The 13,953-nt window shown below is 37.7% G+C and overlaps 1 protein-coding gene across 8 annotated transcripts in view; it reads left to right on the top strand.

The window, feature by feature from the left end:
* The window catches only part of CDC14B (cell division cycle 14B), a 49,249-nt gene extending 38,614 nt beyond the window's left edge, over positions 1-10,635 (top strand). For 2 of the 8 annotated variants that reach the window (XM_042788091.1, XM_032985601.2), the window contains exons 13-14: positions 3,877-3,993; positions 7,352-10,635. In XM_042788091.1, the coding sequence (XP_042644025.1) occupies positions 3,877-3,993; positions 7,352-7,391 (157 nt within the window). In that variant the 3' untranslated portion in view covers positions 7,392-10,635. Of the gene's footprint in view, positions 1-3,876; positions 3,994-7,351 lie in introns of those variants that run through there. The other 6 variants (XM_042788098.1, XM_042788095.1, XM_042788097.1 and 3 more) reach the window with 4 other exon arrangements.
* Positions 10,636-13,953: the final 3,318 nt, after the last annotated feature.

The following is a 13,953-nucleotide window of genomic DNA, read 5'->3' as shown; positions in this document are numbered from 1 at the left end:
TCTTAAAAGCTAGACTAACGTTCTCTCCATTATGCAGCTAGTGTCTGCCATCTGTATTTTAAGAATTCAGATTATCAGTCACGATCGTGAATCTCTCTGTGCTAGCCTGGCAGTCCTGTTGGCTGGAGGACTGAAGAGTATCAGTCACTTGTTGCCCATTGCTGACTTGGAACAGTGGTAAGGTCTCAGGCCTATTTTCCTGAACATCTTGAGGTGATGAAGGAGAAGGCAGTATTGCATTTGACAGACCTCATAAAACAGGTAGCCTTGGCAAGAATAAAATGCCTATCAGAGGGTCAGAGAAGACATGCTCCTGTGTAACCTATCTTCCCCTCATGCCTCCATAGGATACTGTAATCGTTTTTTCTTTTAAAAAAGCTTATTGTGTAGGTTGATTTCTCTCCAAGATGTATTACCTTGGTGGCATTTCAAGTTTTGTGGATTTTGTCTTGGGTTGTGGAGCTTGGGCTTTTGTATCCAGGTGGTGTACCTCCCACACCACTGGGAGTTAAATGGTAAAAAAAGGTTGTGAACTACTTAAAAAATGGTGCTACTGACCCCAAACACTGTTCCATTTAGCAGCTTTCAATTTGTTTCTAAAGGCTGGTATATTATCTTGAATAAGAAAGTAGTATATAAACTAGTCTGGTGTTTGGAAAGTATATTAGGTTAAGAACTACCGAGTGATACTTCCATTACAGATTAACTGGAGATTAAAAACTCCTGCAGTATATGGATTACCTATTTTAGTAGTGTGGCTTTTACAGCAACCTGTAGCCTGTGTTCAGGAAGTGTTTTGCTCTTTCTTTTTTTAAAAAAAAAAAAAAATCATATTTCATTGAGTTAGAAAACCTGTGTGTACATCAAGTGTGCTTTCTGCTGGTGTTTCTGGAAGTTTGTTGTTGTCATGTACAACATGACATGCTATTTTACATGAACAGTTACAAAGCTGTAAGGTAGTACTGAGGATCTTACCTTTCTCTCATACAGTTTGGATTTTTTTTTGGTGCTGAGATTTTGGCAGGATTTCCTCTACTGTGGCCTCATCTCATTTATCAAACCTGCTATCAGATGAGGCTGCTAGCCTAATTGTGTTAAATCGAAATTCCGCACATTAAAGACAGTTTATTTTCTTACCTTAAACATGTATACAGTAGCATTCTAATAAAAGCTCTGATAGCAGTGTTACTGCTCCTGAGGTGACAGTTGTTGGGCCCCAAGACAGCTCTGGGTATTTAGTTGTAACATAGTGTTAGACAGTGGTGTAATTGGGGCCTCATCTGTTTTCCTTGAGGTGCAGTCAGGCTTGTAAATCCAGACTTTTAGTCTGATTTAAACGTGTCTGTTTGATCATTCAGCAAATATTTTGTTTACAGGGATTTCAATTAATCTTTACTCTTGGGTAGCCATGTGAAGTTGTGCATCACTGAGATGTAAAAATGCCATACCAACTGAAAAGCAGCTGTCTCTGAGTTGATCCTATAAGCCAGCTCCTTCTCTCCCTACCCTTTGGTAAACACAGCAATCTTAAGAGGATGATGTTGTGGTTAGTTTGGTTTTAAGGTGCAGTTATATACAGTGGCTTTTTTTATAAGTCATGTTCCTCTTTAGAACCTCTTTTCTTTCTTTGTTATGAAGAGATAAAATGAAATTCTGTGAGAAGGACTTATGATATGTTGAAAAGATTAATATATACGTGTTTGTGCCAGATAGTATCTTAATATCTCATAGTATTTCCCTTCGTATTACATAAGTATATAGGTTTAAGCCATGTATACAGACCCATTTTCCAAACTTCTGGTGCCTGGAAAAATTGGGACACCTATAAGAGAAAGATTATAGCCATTAGATCATGTTCTAATAACTTTTGCTTTCTTTTATATATACATTACATGCATTTTATACAGAGACAGATTGTATATATATGTATTTAAGGATAAAACATGATTTTTCCATATTTCTGTCTGCATGAGCACTAACAAACCAGCATGTGCCATGATTTGGTCATGCTTATATTTCAGTGATCAAATGTTACGGGGTTAATCCAGTTTTGAACCTTTCTATTCAGTCCTGGAGGTTGCTGGTATCACAGATAAAAGCTTAGTTGAAAGTGCAGTAGCCCAAATCTGTTCTCATTGTATGACGACTGTGGCACTGGAAAGAGAATTTTAATAAAACTCGTTAGAACTGGTTTACAAACACAATAGAAATTGCAAAGTGAACTTCCAGGTTTTGAACCTTTTCACCTTGGGCATACAAGTAAAACAGATTAATGTTAGCAGAATTTGCGTTATCTACAGAAGCATAAAATGATGTTTAAGGTGTCTGGGTTTTGTTTTCATCATTTTGAGTAACTGATTCCTCTGACTTTGAATGTGTTGTGTTTACAGTAGAATTTGCGTTTTGATAGTACTTGTCATTACAGTCTTGTATCTTATCTCAGAGGAAGTGAAGACAGTTTTAGACTTTTGCAAATCAAGTGACAAGATTTTGCAAGTCTGAAATATTAAGAGAGACTTGTTCAAGTAGAAGTCTAAAATACTTGAATTTTGGGGTTCTGTAGTCATCTTTTTGTGAAACAATCTACAAGTATTTGGTAAATAAGGTTGCTGATTGGTTTTACTGCTGTAAAGAATTTCTTTCATATAAAATTGTGTTATCTCTGATACATATTCTAATTCTAGTATTAAACACCTATAAAACTATGGAATTGGGGGGGTGGGGGTGGGGGTGAGGGGGTGTGTGGGGGGGTGTGTCCATTTCTGGTTTTGGTGAATATGTTACATGAGTATGAAAATATTCATATTTTCTTCCATGTATGCCTGTCCACTTCTGCTCCAAAAGTTACGTTTTATGATCATATCTATGATTCCTTAAAAACAGTTTCTTCAGAGTATTAAGCAACCAGACTGCAGTTTATACAATTTAATGAAGGTTTTGATTTTCAATCTAATATAATCTACTGACAAAGATGGACTCAGTGAAGCCACTGAAAATTAGAGTCTAATAAAAGCAGGGGGAAAAAAACAGTAATAGCCAAGTTACTCCTAGCTCTGAATCTCTAAATTGGTGCATAGTTTTATAGTTGGAACCTTGAACAGATGGAATTACTAGGGAATAGACATATATAATGGTGCAGTAAGTAGATATTTGTGGACTCCATTGACCAGTTGTCACCTTGTCTCCATAGTATCATAATTTCACTACAAGTATTTAGGAATACAGAATATGTGGTTTCCCTATGAATCAGTTGGCTGGTGGCTAAAAATAGTTGTTTGCATTTCAGTCTAGAATTCATGTAAAGCTGAGTTTTGAGTGTGGTATAGTAATTCCCTGTAAGAGCAAAATGCCAACATATGCAGTGATTTTCCTAGCCTACTGTGTTCGAAGGGAATATCTCATGGTTAATTGCAGGAAATTTAGACATAGGTCTTCACAAATTGCATTACTTTTTTTTTTTTTCTGAATTCCTTTCTGTGTCAGTCTGGAAAATAATGTTTGTTTTTGTTGCATACTTCAGATTTTATCTTTTTATCTTTATTTAAAATACAATTTCTTAGCTTTTTGTTTTGAAAAAGCCTAACAAGAAATTCAAAGCATTAATTTAATCCACTCTTTGAAAGAAAAAAAAAAAAAAAAAAACCTCAACAAAGCAAACTGCTATGCTCCTAATAAAACAACTTGCATTACCATAATCATAAACAGGATGCTATAAAGAGAAAGATGCATTTCAGGCAGAGCAGTTTGCTTTTCAGAATGATTTGTGAAAAGCCAGCTGATACTTGTTAGCTCTGCTGCAACTGTAATACCCTCTTTTCAGTGTTTTCCTAGAAACTTTCAGGTTATGTAATCTTTCTTTTTTCCTACTCTTTCCAGAGTAATTCTGCAGTCCAGTGTTCAGAAAAATAAAACCTCTGAACCTAGCATTTCTGACAGTACAGACATTACTAAAAGAACTACCAGGTCTGCTGCAAGAAAAAACAGTTTAAAAAGGTGAGAGTTACCCTCTTTACAGATCCAGTAATTGTTCTCTAGGCAAATACTTTGATCTGGCTTATCCATTGCTGACAGGAGCTTTTGCCACAGTTCAAGTCCTTCTCCTAGCAATGGGAAATGAGAAAAAAATTTATAGTTTATGTTATGTACTGAGAATATCTGGAACCTTAAATCTTATGTCAATTGTTTATGTTGCTCAGTCTTTCAACTTTGAGAATTTTATATTGTAATTCCTAATGTGAGTCAGAATTACTGAAGGTGAGGGATTTTGGTAACAGAAAATAAGCCTTTCTTTACCAAACTTCTGCCTGGAGTAGGAGGTGGAAAAGTTGTTCACAGCATTAAGGCGATTATTAGTCAGTACACGAAGTCAAAACTAAGAGCAATTTGCTGGATGACTGAAATGCAGTAGTAGTGGAGAGGTGAAGTATATAAAATGCATGTGTATACTGGTATGAGATTTTCTACTGAGAGTATGGCTGATACTGAACTGAACCTGTTTGGTAAAGCGTAATGAAATTTTGAATTCAGGTGGATTTATGAAAGACTGAAAGCGTCTTTTGGCCCAGAAACATATGGCAACACTACTACTGTGTTTCTTTGTGTGTGCATCTGTTCATGGCCCTCTATGGCATCTTTCCAGGTCGTTACCAATGATGAGCCTGAGAGTGTAGCTTAAAACAATTTCCAAGCGATTTCCATTGGTTGCAATTGACCAGAATTAGTCTTGTGCTTATTGTGAAAAATTTTCGAATGGGTCCATCAGGTGATGAGGAGACTTAATTTTGTTGAGAAGAGTAAAAGTTGGCAAATGACATAGAAGGTAGTTATGTAGCTTGATTTTTATATATTGCTCAAAATTCCAACTTCTTGTGCAACTTTCTCCCCACAGGGCTTTTCTTTCCCCTTCCTCATCCTGTTACCTTGAAGGTGACAGAAATATGAAAAACTCATTTTATCAGGCAACAGAAATAGTCATTAACAGTAGACTCCAATAAATCAGTCAGAGAATTTTTAGCAGTAGCTATATGAATTACATTTTGATTTTTATTACAATGTCTTGAAAATAATGTCTTCTTCCTGAAACGGGTGTTTTACTAAAACTGAAGTATTTTTCAGGGTTTTCCTGTCCAGTTGGTTGGTTTTTTTCTTCCATTTTTTATTGTTTTCACTGTGTCAGTTTTGGTCCGAACAGAATCGATGGGATTGTGCCTGCTGTTTTTATTCTTCCTGCCTCTCCCAGTTTTAACCGCCTCGCAGTGCTTGGTCGCTGTACATATGCACATGTGTAACTGAACAGAGATTTTCAGTTCCTGGAAAGCACACCTCCAAGTTGATCTTTGTGTTGTGTGAGAAGAGAACATCTATCCTTAGGAGGAAACAGCATCCCTAAAGTAGAGCTCGTAGAAGATTTCAGTTGTTTTGAAAGAAATCCTTTAGGTGTATTGCCGGATTTATGAGATGAGGGACCGAGGATCAGGTTGATCTCAGACTTCATAAACTACTTCATATTTTAACGGATTTTCCAAAACTTCTACCCCAAATATTTCATTCCATATGTTCTTCCTTTTCTTCTAATTTTTGAGGCCAAAAAATTTCAGTCACTTTATGCTTGGATCCAATAATCAAATTTGTCCTAAATAGTTATGTCACAGTTCTGGAGTTCTTAATTATCTTGTCATCTGAGAAGGCTAATTGAGTGATGGTCCCTCAGTATGACTGTACAGTTTAGTGGACTTAAAATGCAGTACCTAGTTGTTAATCTTGTAGGTGTCCTCTAAGTTTTTCCTGTAGCATTTGGCAAAACCTCACTTTTTTTTTTTTTTTTTAAGCTTCCCTTTGTTTTTTTCATTTCTTTTAAGTTTATTTTAATTCTTAAAGTCTGTGCAGTTTGCATTACCTCATACTGCTCAAATTGATCAACCTATTCCAGATCAAGTGGATTGCAGGGGAGAAGAGAGTAATTAAAAAATTGAGGTCATGCCCTTATCAACATCTGTCTTTGTCAAGACTTGGTTGCATTCTCTGAACTTCCAACATTACAGTGTACCCTTATTCTTTCATTTTCTTGTCTGATATGTTCCAGTGGAAACATCTTTCAGTATTTTTACATTAATCTCATTTGTTGATACTTTAGGTCATTTTAGTCAATTCTTACTGTAGATGAATCACATTAGCAACGACCCATCCTAACGGAGAGCTGAGTAATTCATTTGCCATTTCATCCTTCAGTCTGTTGGAGATGCTATCATAGAATGCCTCCAGAATGGTTTTTCAGCCAAAGCAGCCATTTACAGCTAAAACACTCTATGCTGTCTTTGCAAAGATAATTTAAGGAATTTCAATCCTATTCATAGCATTCACTGCATTTCCTTTGAGGAACATCTCTAGATGTCAGCTGCCATCTACGAAAGACCAGTACTGGTAGACATAACTGACTGAAATAACACTACTGTTGAACTGCAAGAAATTGCATTGCCAGAACATTATCCACGGTCTTTTTCTGTGGATGCCCCTTTTTCTCCAGTGAAGATGTATTCCTTGTAAATTTGCCAATGACTGAGAAATCTGTGTTTATATTTTAACAAGGTGCATGCATCAGATCCAAACCAGTAAGACACAAATGAAACAGTCTCTTCTGTGTTACCACACATAATAGAATTAGGATTGTGCATATATTAAATAGTTTATTAGAAATGAAATCTTGAATAGTGAAGGAATTTTGGTAGGTAGAGGTGCTTAAGGGAATGCAGGTCAAGTTATTACAAAAAAATAATTGGCAGTACAGAGTAAAATGTATGAGAACTGTATTGTATAGATTCCTTCACTTCTTTTAACCAGAGAGATTAACACAAAAACTAACAGAGGAATACACTTTAAAAATCTCTCATGCTTTTGCTTTGCTGGGAATTGTAAAACAGCCTTCTGCACCCTTGTTCAAACACTGAAAACTACCTGCAGCATTTCAAAGCTTGTCTGTATGTGATCTAAATCTAGCTTTAAAAAAAAATTAATGTTTCTTTACTATTCTTTCTACTTTTCCTACAGTCTGATACCTCAGAGGGAAAGAAAGAAAAGGAATGCTTTACAGCAAATGTGCTTAATGAAATTGTGGTCCTTTGAATCCTCTGTTGCTTTTCTGTATGGAACAGAATGTTTCTTCATATTGTCTGTGATCAGACTAGTTCGTGCTTTCTTTCCAAACAATATTGCTGTGTTCTTAAATGCAGTGACTTTTATCTTCTGTTTCTTTCTTTGAAGTATCATTTGCTTATTTAACCTTGCCAGAAATGTTTGCTTGAAATACATACTGTGTACATATTTAACTTTTTTCCTCAAATATGTTTTATTTCAGCAGCCAATCCGTCCCAAGGACTAGAACAGTATTGCGTTAAATTTCAAGTAAGCAACCAGTGTTGAAGAGGATATTCAGGAATGAAGGGGATATGACTAGAGAGGACTTGATGCAATTCAAGGAAGATTACTCTCACTCCATTTTTCAGCAAAAGTGAAGAAGAATCTCTTCTGTACTTGTAGAATAAAATGAACGGTCAACATGCTTGATAGACACTTTCCTAATGTGCTAACACTTCCTCAAACAAAACCAACAAAATCTGTGTACATGCAGACTCAGGTGTAAATACTTAAGCTCTCTATTATAAAGAGGGCTTGCTAGTATGTATGATGCATGTGTATAAATTGTGATGGCAATCACTTAGCTGCTGACCACCAAAAATTAAGAGATGGTGGGAGCTTTTAAATATAAAAATCTGTGTTGTCCATTCAGACTGGGCTCAAGTCTCTACTTGAGACTGAAAATCAACCACAAAAGCTTTTTTCTTATAGTATTGGTACTCTCCTGTGTTAATTGGCTATTCTTTCTTATTTTGTATGAAGTTTTTTATGAAGCCGCAGTATTGAGTACACAAAGTAACTATTGTCCACCAAAGAGTGCTTTATTTTCAAAGGTTGTCTGGTTTCTTTATTTTGAAAAAATAACTATAAGCAATTAACTTGTTTTTAATTGTACTAGGTTTTTAGTTGTTCACAACCAATGGCTCTTTTAACTAGTTGTAATTGCTTTAAATCTGGTATGAATTTAAGGGGGAGGAAAAACAGCTTACCACTTAAAGCAGTGCTGTCATACTGAAATGTCATTACTGTTTCTTTTGCTATATTCATGTCTTTTAGATGAAAATTTAGATGACCACATCTAAAAGGTAATGGTTCCCCGGTTCTACTGGTATACTTGATAACATGTGGATGTCATTATTTTTTAGCTTTGAGACACTTAATGAGTGCAGCACACAAAAAAGGGAAAATAAGCTTGCTGCACGACTGAGGCTGGTAGTAGAACTCAGGGGCAGGTATAGTTTTTAACATCTAATTAACACTTTTAGAACTACAGCTTACCTCTGTTAAAAAGCAGTGTAATTTTTAGAGAAATCTGTCAAAGACTGAAATTTTCATCCACTGCAAGACTCTCTGAATTCAAACACTGGCAGTTTTTTCCCTACCACTTTTCTCATTATGAAATCTCAAAGCTGGCTTTGCAGTGATATACCCTTAACTGCCAACTGAAGCTTAATAGCTCCATATCCTTCAGATGAGGACTGTTACCACATAGCCTTAAATATGATACAGTTGTCTGTTATTTTAGTGACTCACAGTAGAAAGTAGAAGAAATTGAGAGATCTGAAGTGTTAGCAATGGAGTAACTGAATTTTCTGAAGATACAGATTACCTCTTCAAGGGGGAGAATTTTCTTTTTATGAATGCCAATGGGCAGGTTGAGTGACTAATTTCAGTCTGCATCCTTTTAAATTAAAATTAAGCTTTCTGTTAGGCTGATGATTTTTGAATGCCAGTATGAATAACCACACATTGGCTCGTAAACACTTTTGTGGCAAGAGCATGATGAATTGTAGAGGAGGCAGGATGTGTAGTGTAAGTAAGTTTACAGGTAGCATCTGCAAGTTTGGATAGCCAAAATTTGCAAATGTGAATACAAAGAAAACAGAATAGGCTTGTATGGTGCAAAATAAAGGACCAGCAAGACTCAGACCCCAAATATTTTTTATTTTTCTCTTAATCTTCACCCTCACCACAATTTTCATGTAGGTGAAAATCACATAAAAGGGAGGGACTGAGTTCACCCTGATACAGTGATTAAAATGTGTGTCTTTTTTTTTTAAAAAAAAGTAAGCTACTTGCCAAAAGCTGAAGTACAGGTACGCACAATAGCAGATACATTGTGCAAATATGAATCTGTGTGTATTTTTGAAGAAAATTCTTATCTTGGAAGGCAGAAGGGTTGCAGCTAGTGAGGTGAGAGGGTGAGAGTCAAAACAAGAAAGATGTAGTAATACTTAGTGCATTTGGCTTTGCCCTTTTCTCAGCAGAGCTTCCTCTTCTAGCATCTTTGTCTTTAAACTAAAAATAATGGGTTTATTTCACACCCCTTCCAAATTCCAAATCAGAATTTGCCTTTTTTAAAGTAACCAGCAGAGCCATTAACACTTTCAGGTTCATCAGAAGTAAATTTGCATAAAACAAGTGCACAAACACATACAATAGCAACTCTAGCTAAACCAAAACTGCATGTTTGGTGTGAATGTGTTTCAGGATACCCCTTCTACCACCCAGTATCTTAGTGAGAAACACATAAATGTTGAAGGGATTTTACATTTGAACTCTCCAGACAGCCTTATATGGAAAATTAACTCATTACCTCATTGTGTCCCATCTAACCGTATTGCTTAGTTTGTTATTCTGAATTTTTAGTACTTTGTCTAGCATTTTTATTATACCATACCAAAGCTGTCTTAAGTACGAGAATGAAGGGTGGGCATGGGTGAGGGAGTCCTTGGTTTCTAAATCTTTTTTAATTGTGAAGTATTACGTGCCAAAATGTAATGTGCACTGGCAGCTGCATCACCATTGTACCACAGAGCAGCTGAAGGAAGTTATTTCTGCTGTCATCAGTTAGGAGGTTTTCCTTAGAAATTCTTTGCCTCTTTAAAATACATGACAGATGGAGTCTCCCTTGATCTCCTATTCAAAACTACGTAACATACCCAAAGCTGTAATATCTTGGGTCAAATTGCTGGCTTCCATTACAGGATCAATAACTTAACTCGGATGTTAACCCAGACCTTGTCTTTCTGCCCCAGTATGACAACAGAGGAAGTGCTACTGATATTAAAACAAAAAAAAAAAAAACCAAGATTTGTAGAGACTCGTGCATTAAAAAGAAAAAAAAAAAGAAGAAAATGTGATGTTCACCAGTTTGTTGCACTGCAGTTTTTATATTAATGGTTTGCAGACTGTTTGCCTTGCATAAACTCATGTACAGACTATCAAGGTCTAAAATTTCTTGACTAATCAGTACTGTTCATCCTGATTATTTTTAAATTGTATATTTCTAATCATATTTTTTTAACTTGGATTGACAGAATGGGAGTTTATTTTGCTGAAGGTATTTTTAAGATAAAGCTTCATATTATCTTGTAATAAGCAGTTCAATATGCATTTGTGTCTCATTTGAAAATACTGCATATTGTATTTGATTTTATACAAAATATTGAATAGTGAGAACTGTAAACATTAATTGTGTAAAATTAAAAATAATAATCAGAAGTTTGTTTTCTCATTTTTATTTCCAGCATTCTAAAATAATTCAACACAAACCCGTCATATCTGTACCACACTGACTCATATGTGCTCTGAAAAATAATGCAAGTATCTCATCTGCCTGAAAAGTTATCTTTAAAGCACAAATCCTTAAAACATGTAATTTACTCGTTTCAAAAATAGAGAACTTCTGGCTCTCCATTTTAGGGGAGTGTCATGGTTTGAGCCTGGTTGGCAGTGCAGCCACTCACCCACCCTCCCCACCCACCTGGGAATGGGGGGGGGAATTGGAAGGGTAAAGGGAGACTTGCAGGTTGAGATAGGAATGGTTTAATAATGGTAATAAAATGAAAACAATGACAGCAATAGAAAATATAAACAGGCAACGCACAGCGTAATTGCTCACCACCCGCTGACCAATCCCCAGCCCCTTCCCGGCCAGCGACCCCGAGATACCAAGATCCTGCAGTCGCAATCTCGGAAGCGAGAGAGAGAGAGAGAGAGAGGGAGAGCCCCTTCCCGACCACCCCTCCTCTATACAGTGAGCATGACGTTCCATGATATGGAATATTTCACTGGCCAGTTTGGGTCTGGTGCTCTGGCCGTGCTCCCTCCCTGCTCCCTGTGCCCTTGCACACGGGCAGGACATGGGGAGTCGGAGAGTCCTTGAAGTCTCGGCAGCAGCTGAAAACATCAGTGTGCTGTCAGCATTCTTCCCATACCAAACCCAAAGCTAAATCCAAAACACAGCACTCTTCTAGTTCCCAAAAAAAAAAACATTAACTCTATTCCAGCCCAAACCAGGACAGGGACTCACTTTGGAAAACAATAGTAATTATATTTGAATTGTTGGGATACTATTACCCAGTAAAAACCACCAATGAGATAGAACAGTGGGGTTCTAGTTAATTTGTTTCCTTCCTCTGTGGTCATATAGTACTCATTTTTTTGAAACAATATTCTATTAAGTACTGTATACTTTGATAGTATACCATGAAAGTGAAGGTTTCTCAGAAGTAAAAAACAGATTTTCAGGAACACTTCTTGCATAAGAGTTGATGGTGGTCTATGTCAGTCTTTTAAAAAAAAAAAAAATCCAAACACAGCAGCAGAAAGTTGACCAACTCAAATACTTCTAATCACACTTACCTTCCCTACATTAGAAAATGCAGAATTTTCACACCCCCAAGCAAAGCCTGTTTGACAAGCAAGTAAACATTCACTTGCTCCAAAGATACGTTTTTATGTTTGGAAAATCTGTGTTCATCTGTTGTAAAGTGATCCTTTCTAAACTTACATGAATGTTTAAACTATCTTTTCCTGAAAAAACTGGTTGCCTGCTGAAGAGTGAATGATGAGTTTTGCCTGGGAAAACATCAGTTTATGCATATGATGTCCAGAGAAAAACACGGTTAAGCCCTATCACATTAGCAATTTCAGTAGTGCTGGCACCGGGCAGGGGAGGGCAGAGGACTAAGAAATCCGATAGAGAACAACCGAACAGTGGCCCAGGTCAAATCCATTGACAAGCTAGTGCACTGCAAGAATAATCTGTTTACAGTATTTCTTAATAACTGATTTGGCTCTGTTTAGCCCCCCCTTGCATTACAGTTTCTAGACAGCCTATGCAGGAGTAGGTAGAATTATGGTGTAGCAAAATGGATGTGCCATTTAGGAATATTCAAGGCTGGCATTAAAGAGAAACTGCATGCTTTAAGCCTACCGCACTAAAAGCTTATTGAGGAAGAAATTGTTGCTTTTTCTTGCATTTGTGTGTTTGGGTTTGGTTTCACATGGGTGTGACTGATCAGTAAGCTCCTAAAACAGAATGAGGCTGAAGGAGTTAGTCAAGAGTGATGTGCGTGTGCAGCTCAGGGAATGATGCACATTGTGATGGACCACAGCTTGCAAGGAATATGACTTTATCTCAGAGGGAACAGGAGGGTGTCCTTTGTTTTAGATAAACAGCTATCAACTGGTGGTGTAATGTCTCTCCCCGAGTTCTTTAAAGAGAGTGAAGGAGGTCTCCCCGAGCTGACTGCACCAGCGTGGGGAGAGTGAATACATGGAGTGTAAGCCCTGGACAAATGTCAAAAGAATCTCAAAGAGAGGAATGGTGTTGAGCTGGCATCAACCCTCCTTTTCCTTCCCAGTGACTGGGGACACCCTGCACAGTGACAGGATATCATCGGCACCACTACTGGGATCACACTGGTGTTGCGATCGAACTGTGTATGGTAGTTGCTATATTTTGCAAAGTGTAACTTACGTTTGTGTTGTGTTTCCGGTATACTTTACACCACTGTAAATCAGAAATGCCATGTGGCAGCAAACATCTTCAAGTAAGTAAATTTGGTATTAAGCAAGATACCCTCCATCCATGGGATATCTCCAAGAATCTGTGACAAGAACTGTGACAAAGGGGACTGGGGGAGGGCATCTAGAAGTCTGTCCTTTGAACAGCCCCACGCCTGGACCACGTCCTCCCTATCAAACTGTCCTGGTCCACAAGGCTGCTAAAGGCTCTGTGGCCAAACTGGACAACCCAAGCAGCAGCCGCCGCTTTCCACCCCTCAGCCTGGACTGTCGTGGCCCTGCTGCACAGCAGCAGATACAAAGCATTCCTGCGTCACCAGCACCTCTGACACCCAGCTCTGCCAACTACACCAGCTGCTGTAGACCAGTTATGCCGCAAACAGGTTAAAGTGGTAAATCCCGAATTCCTTGTGCCCTGACAGGACAAAGGGAGCAGCCAGGAAATTGCCCATGGCAGCAGCTGTTATTAATGCAAGAAAATCCGAAGTGATTGTTGCCCAGAGCAGGAAGATAGACATTATGCAAACGCTGAAGCAGACCAATTCTCACCATTGTAAGCTTGCTTTTACCTCCTTCAGTGCTTTGATAACATTCTCTTAAGATGGTAAGGCAGTTCCTTGGTTTTCTTCTCAGTGGAAGGGCTCACCTTCCTCAGTACCACTCCTTGAAACACATTTTCTCTCTAGACCCACTTGTGATTATTCCCAAGTTTAAGTTCTGTCATTACCAGATTCATCTTCCACTGCTCTTCCCCAAACGTCATGGTTCTAGGACTGAATCTCTACTCAGTACTCACAACAGGTGACATTTGCCCTGGTGTTATGTTTCCAGGTGCTTTTTGTCCACCTCTTCCACACCATCACCTCTATTTTTAAATGAGCTATTAGTTAATGTTGCTTTGTTGGGGCTCTTTCCCTTCCTCCCACTGATCAGAACTTTTCCAGCCTATGGTTTTCTTTCACTTCAGTGGAAGTTTCACTGAAAAGGTTACTGTGTGTGTGACAGGGT

The sequence above is a fragment of the Tyto alba genome, unplaced genomic scaffold (assembly GCF_018691265.1).
Source record: "Tyto alba isolate M040663 unplaced genomic scaffold, T.alba_DEE_v4.0 Super-Scaffold_13, whole genome shotgun sequence".
Classification (NCBI taxonomy): Eukaryota; Metazoa; Chordata; class Aves; order Strigiformes; family Tytonidae; genus Tyto; species Tyto alba.
Note: the sequence above shows the minus strand (reverse complement) of the source record. Positions and strands in the feature narration are given on the sequence as shown.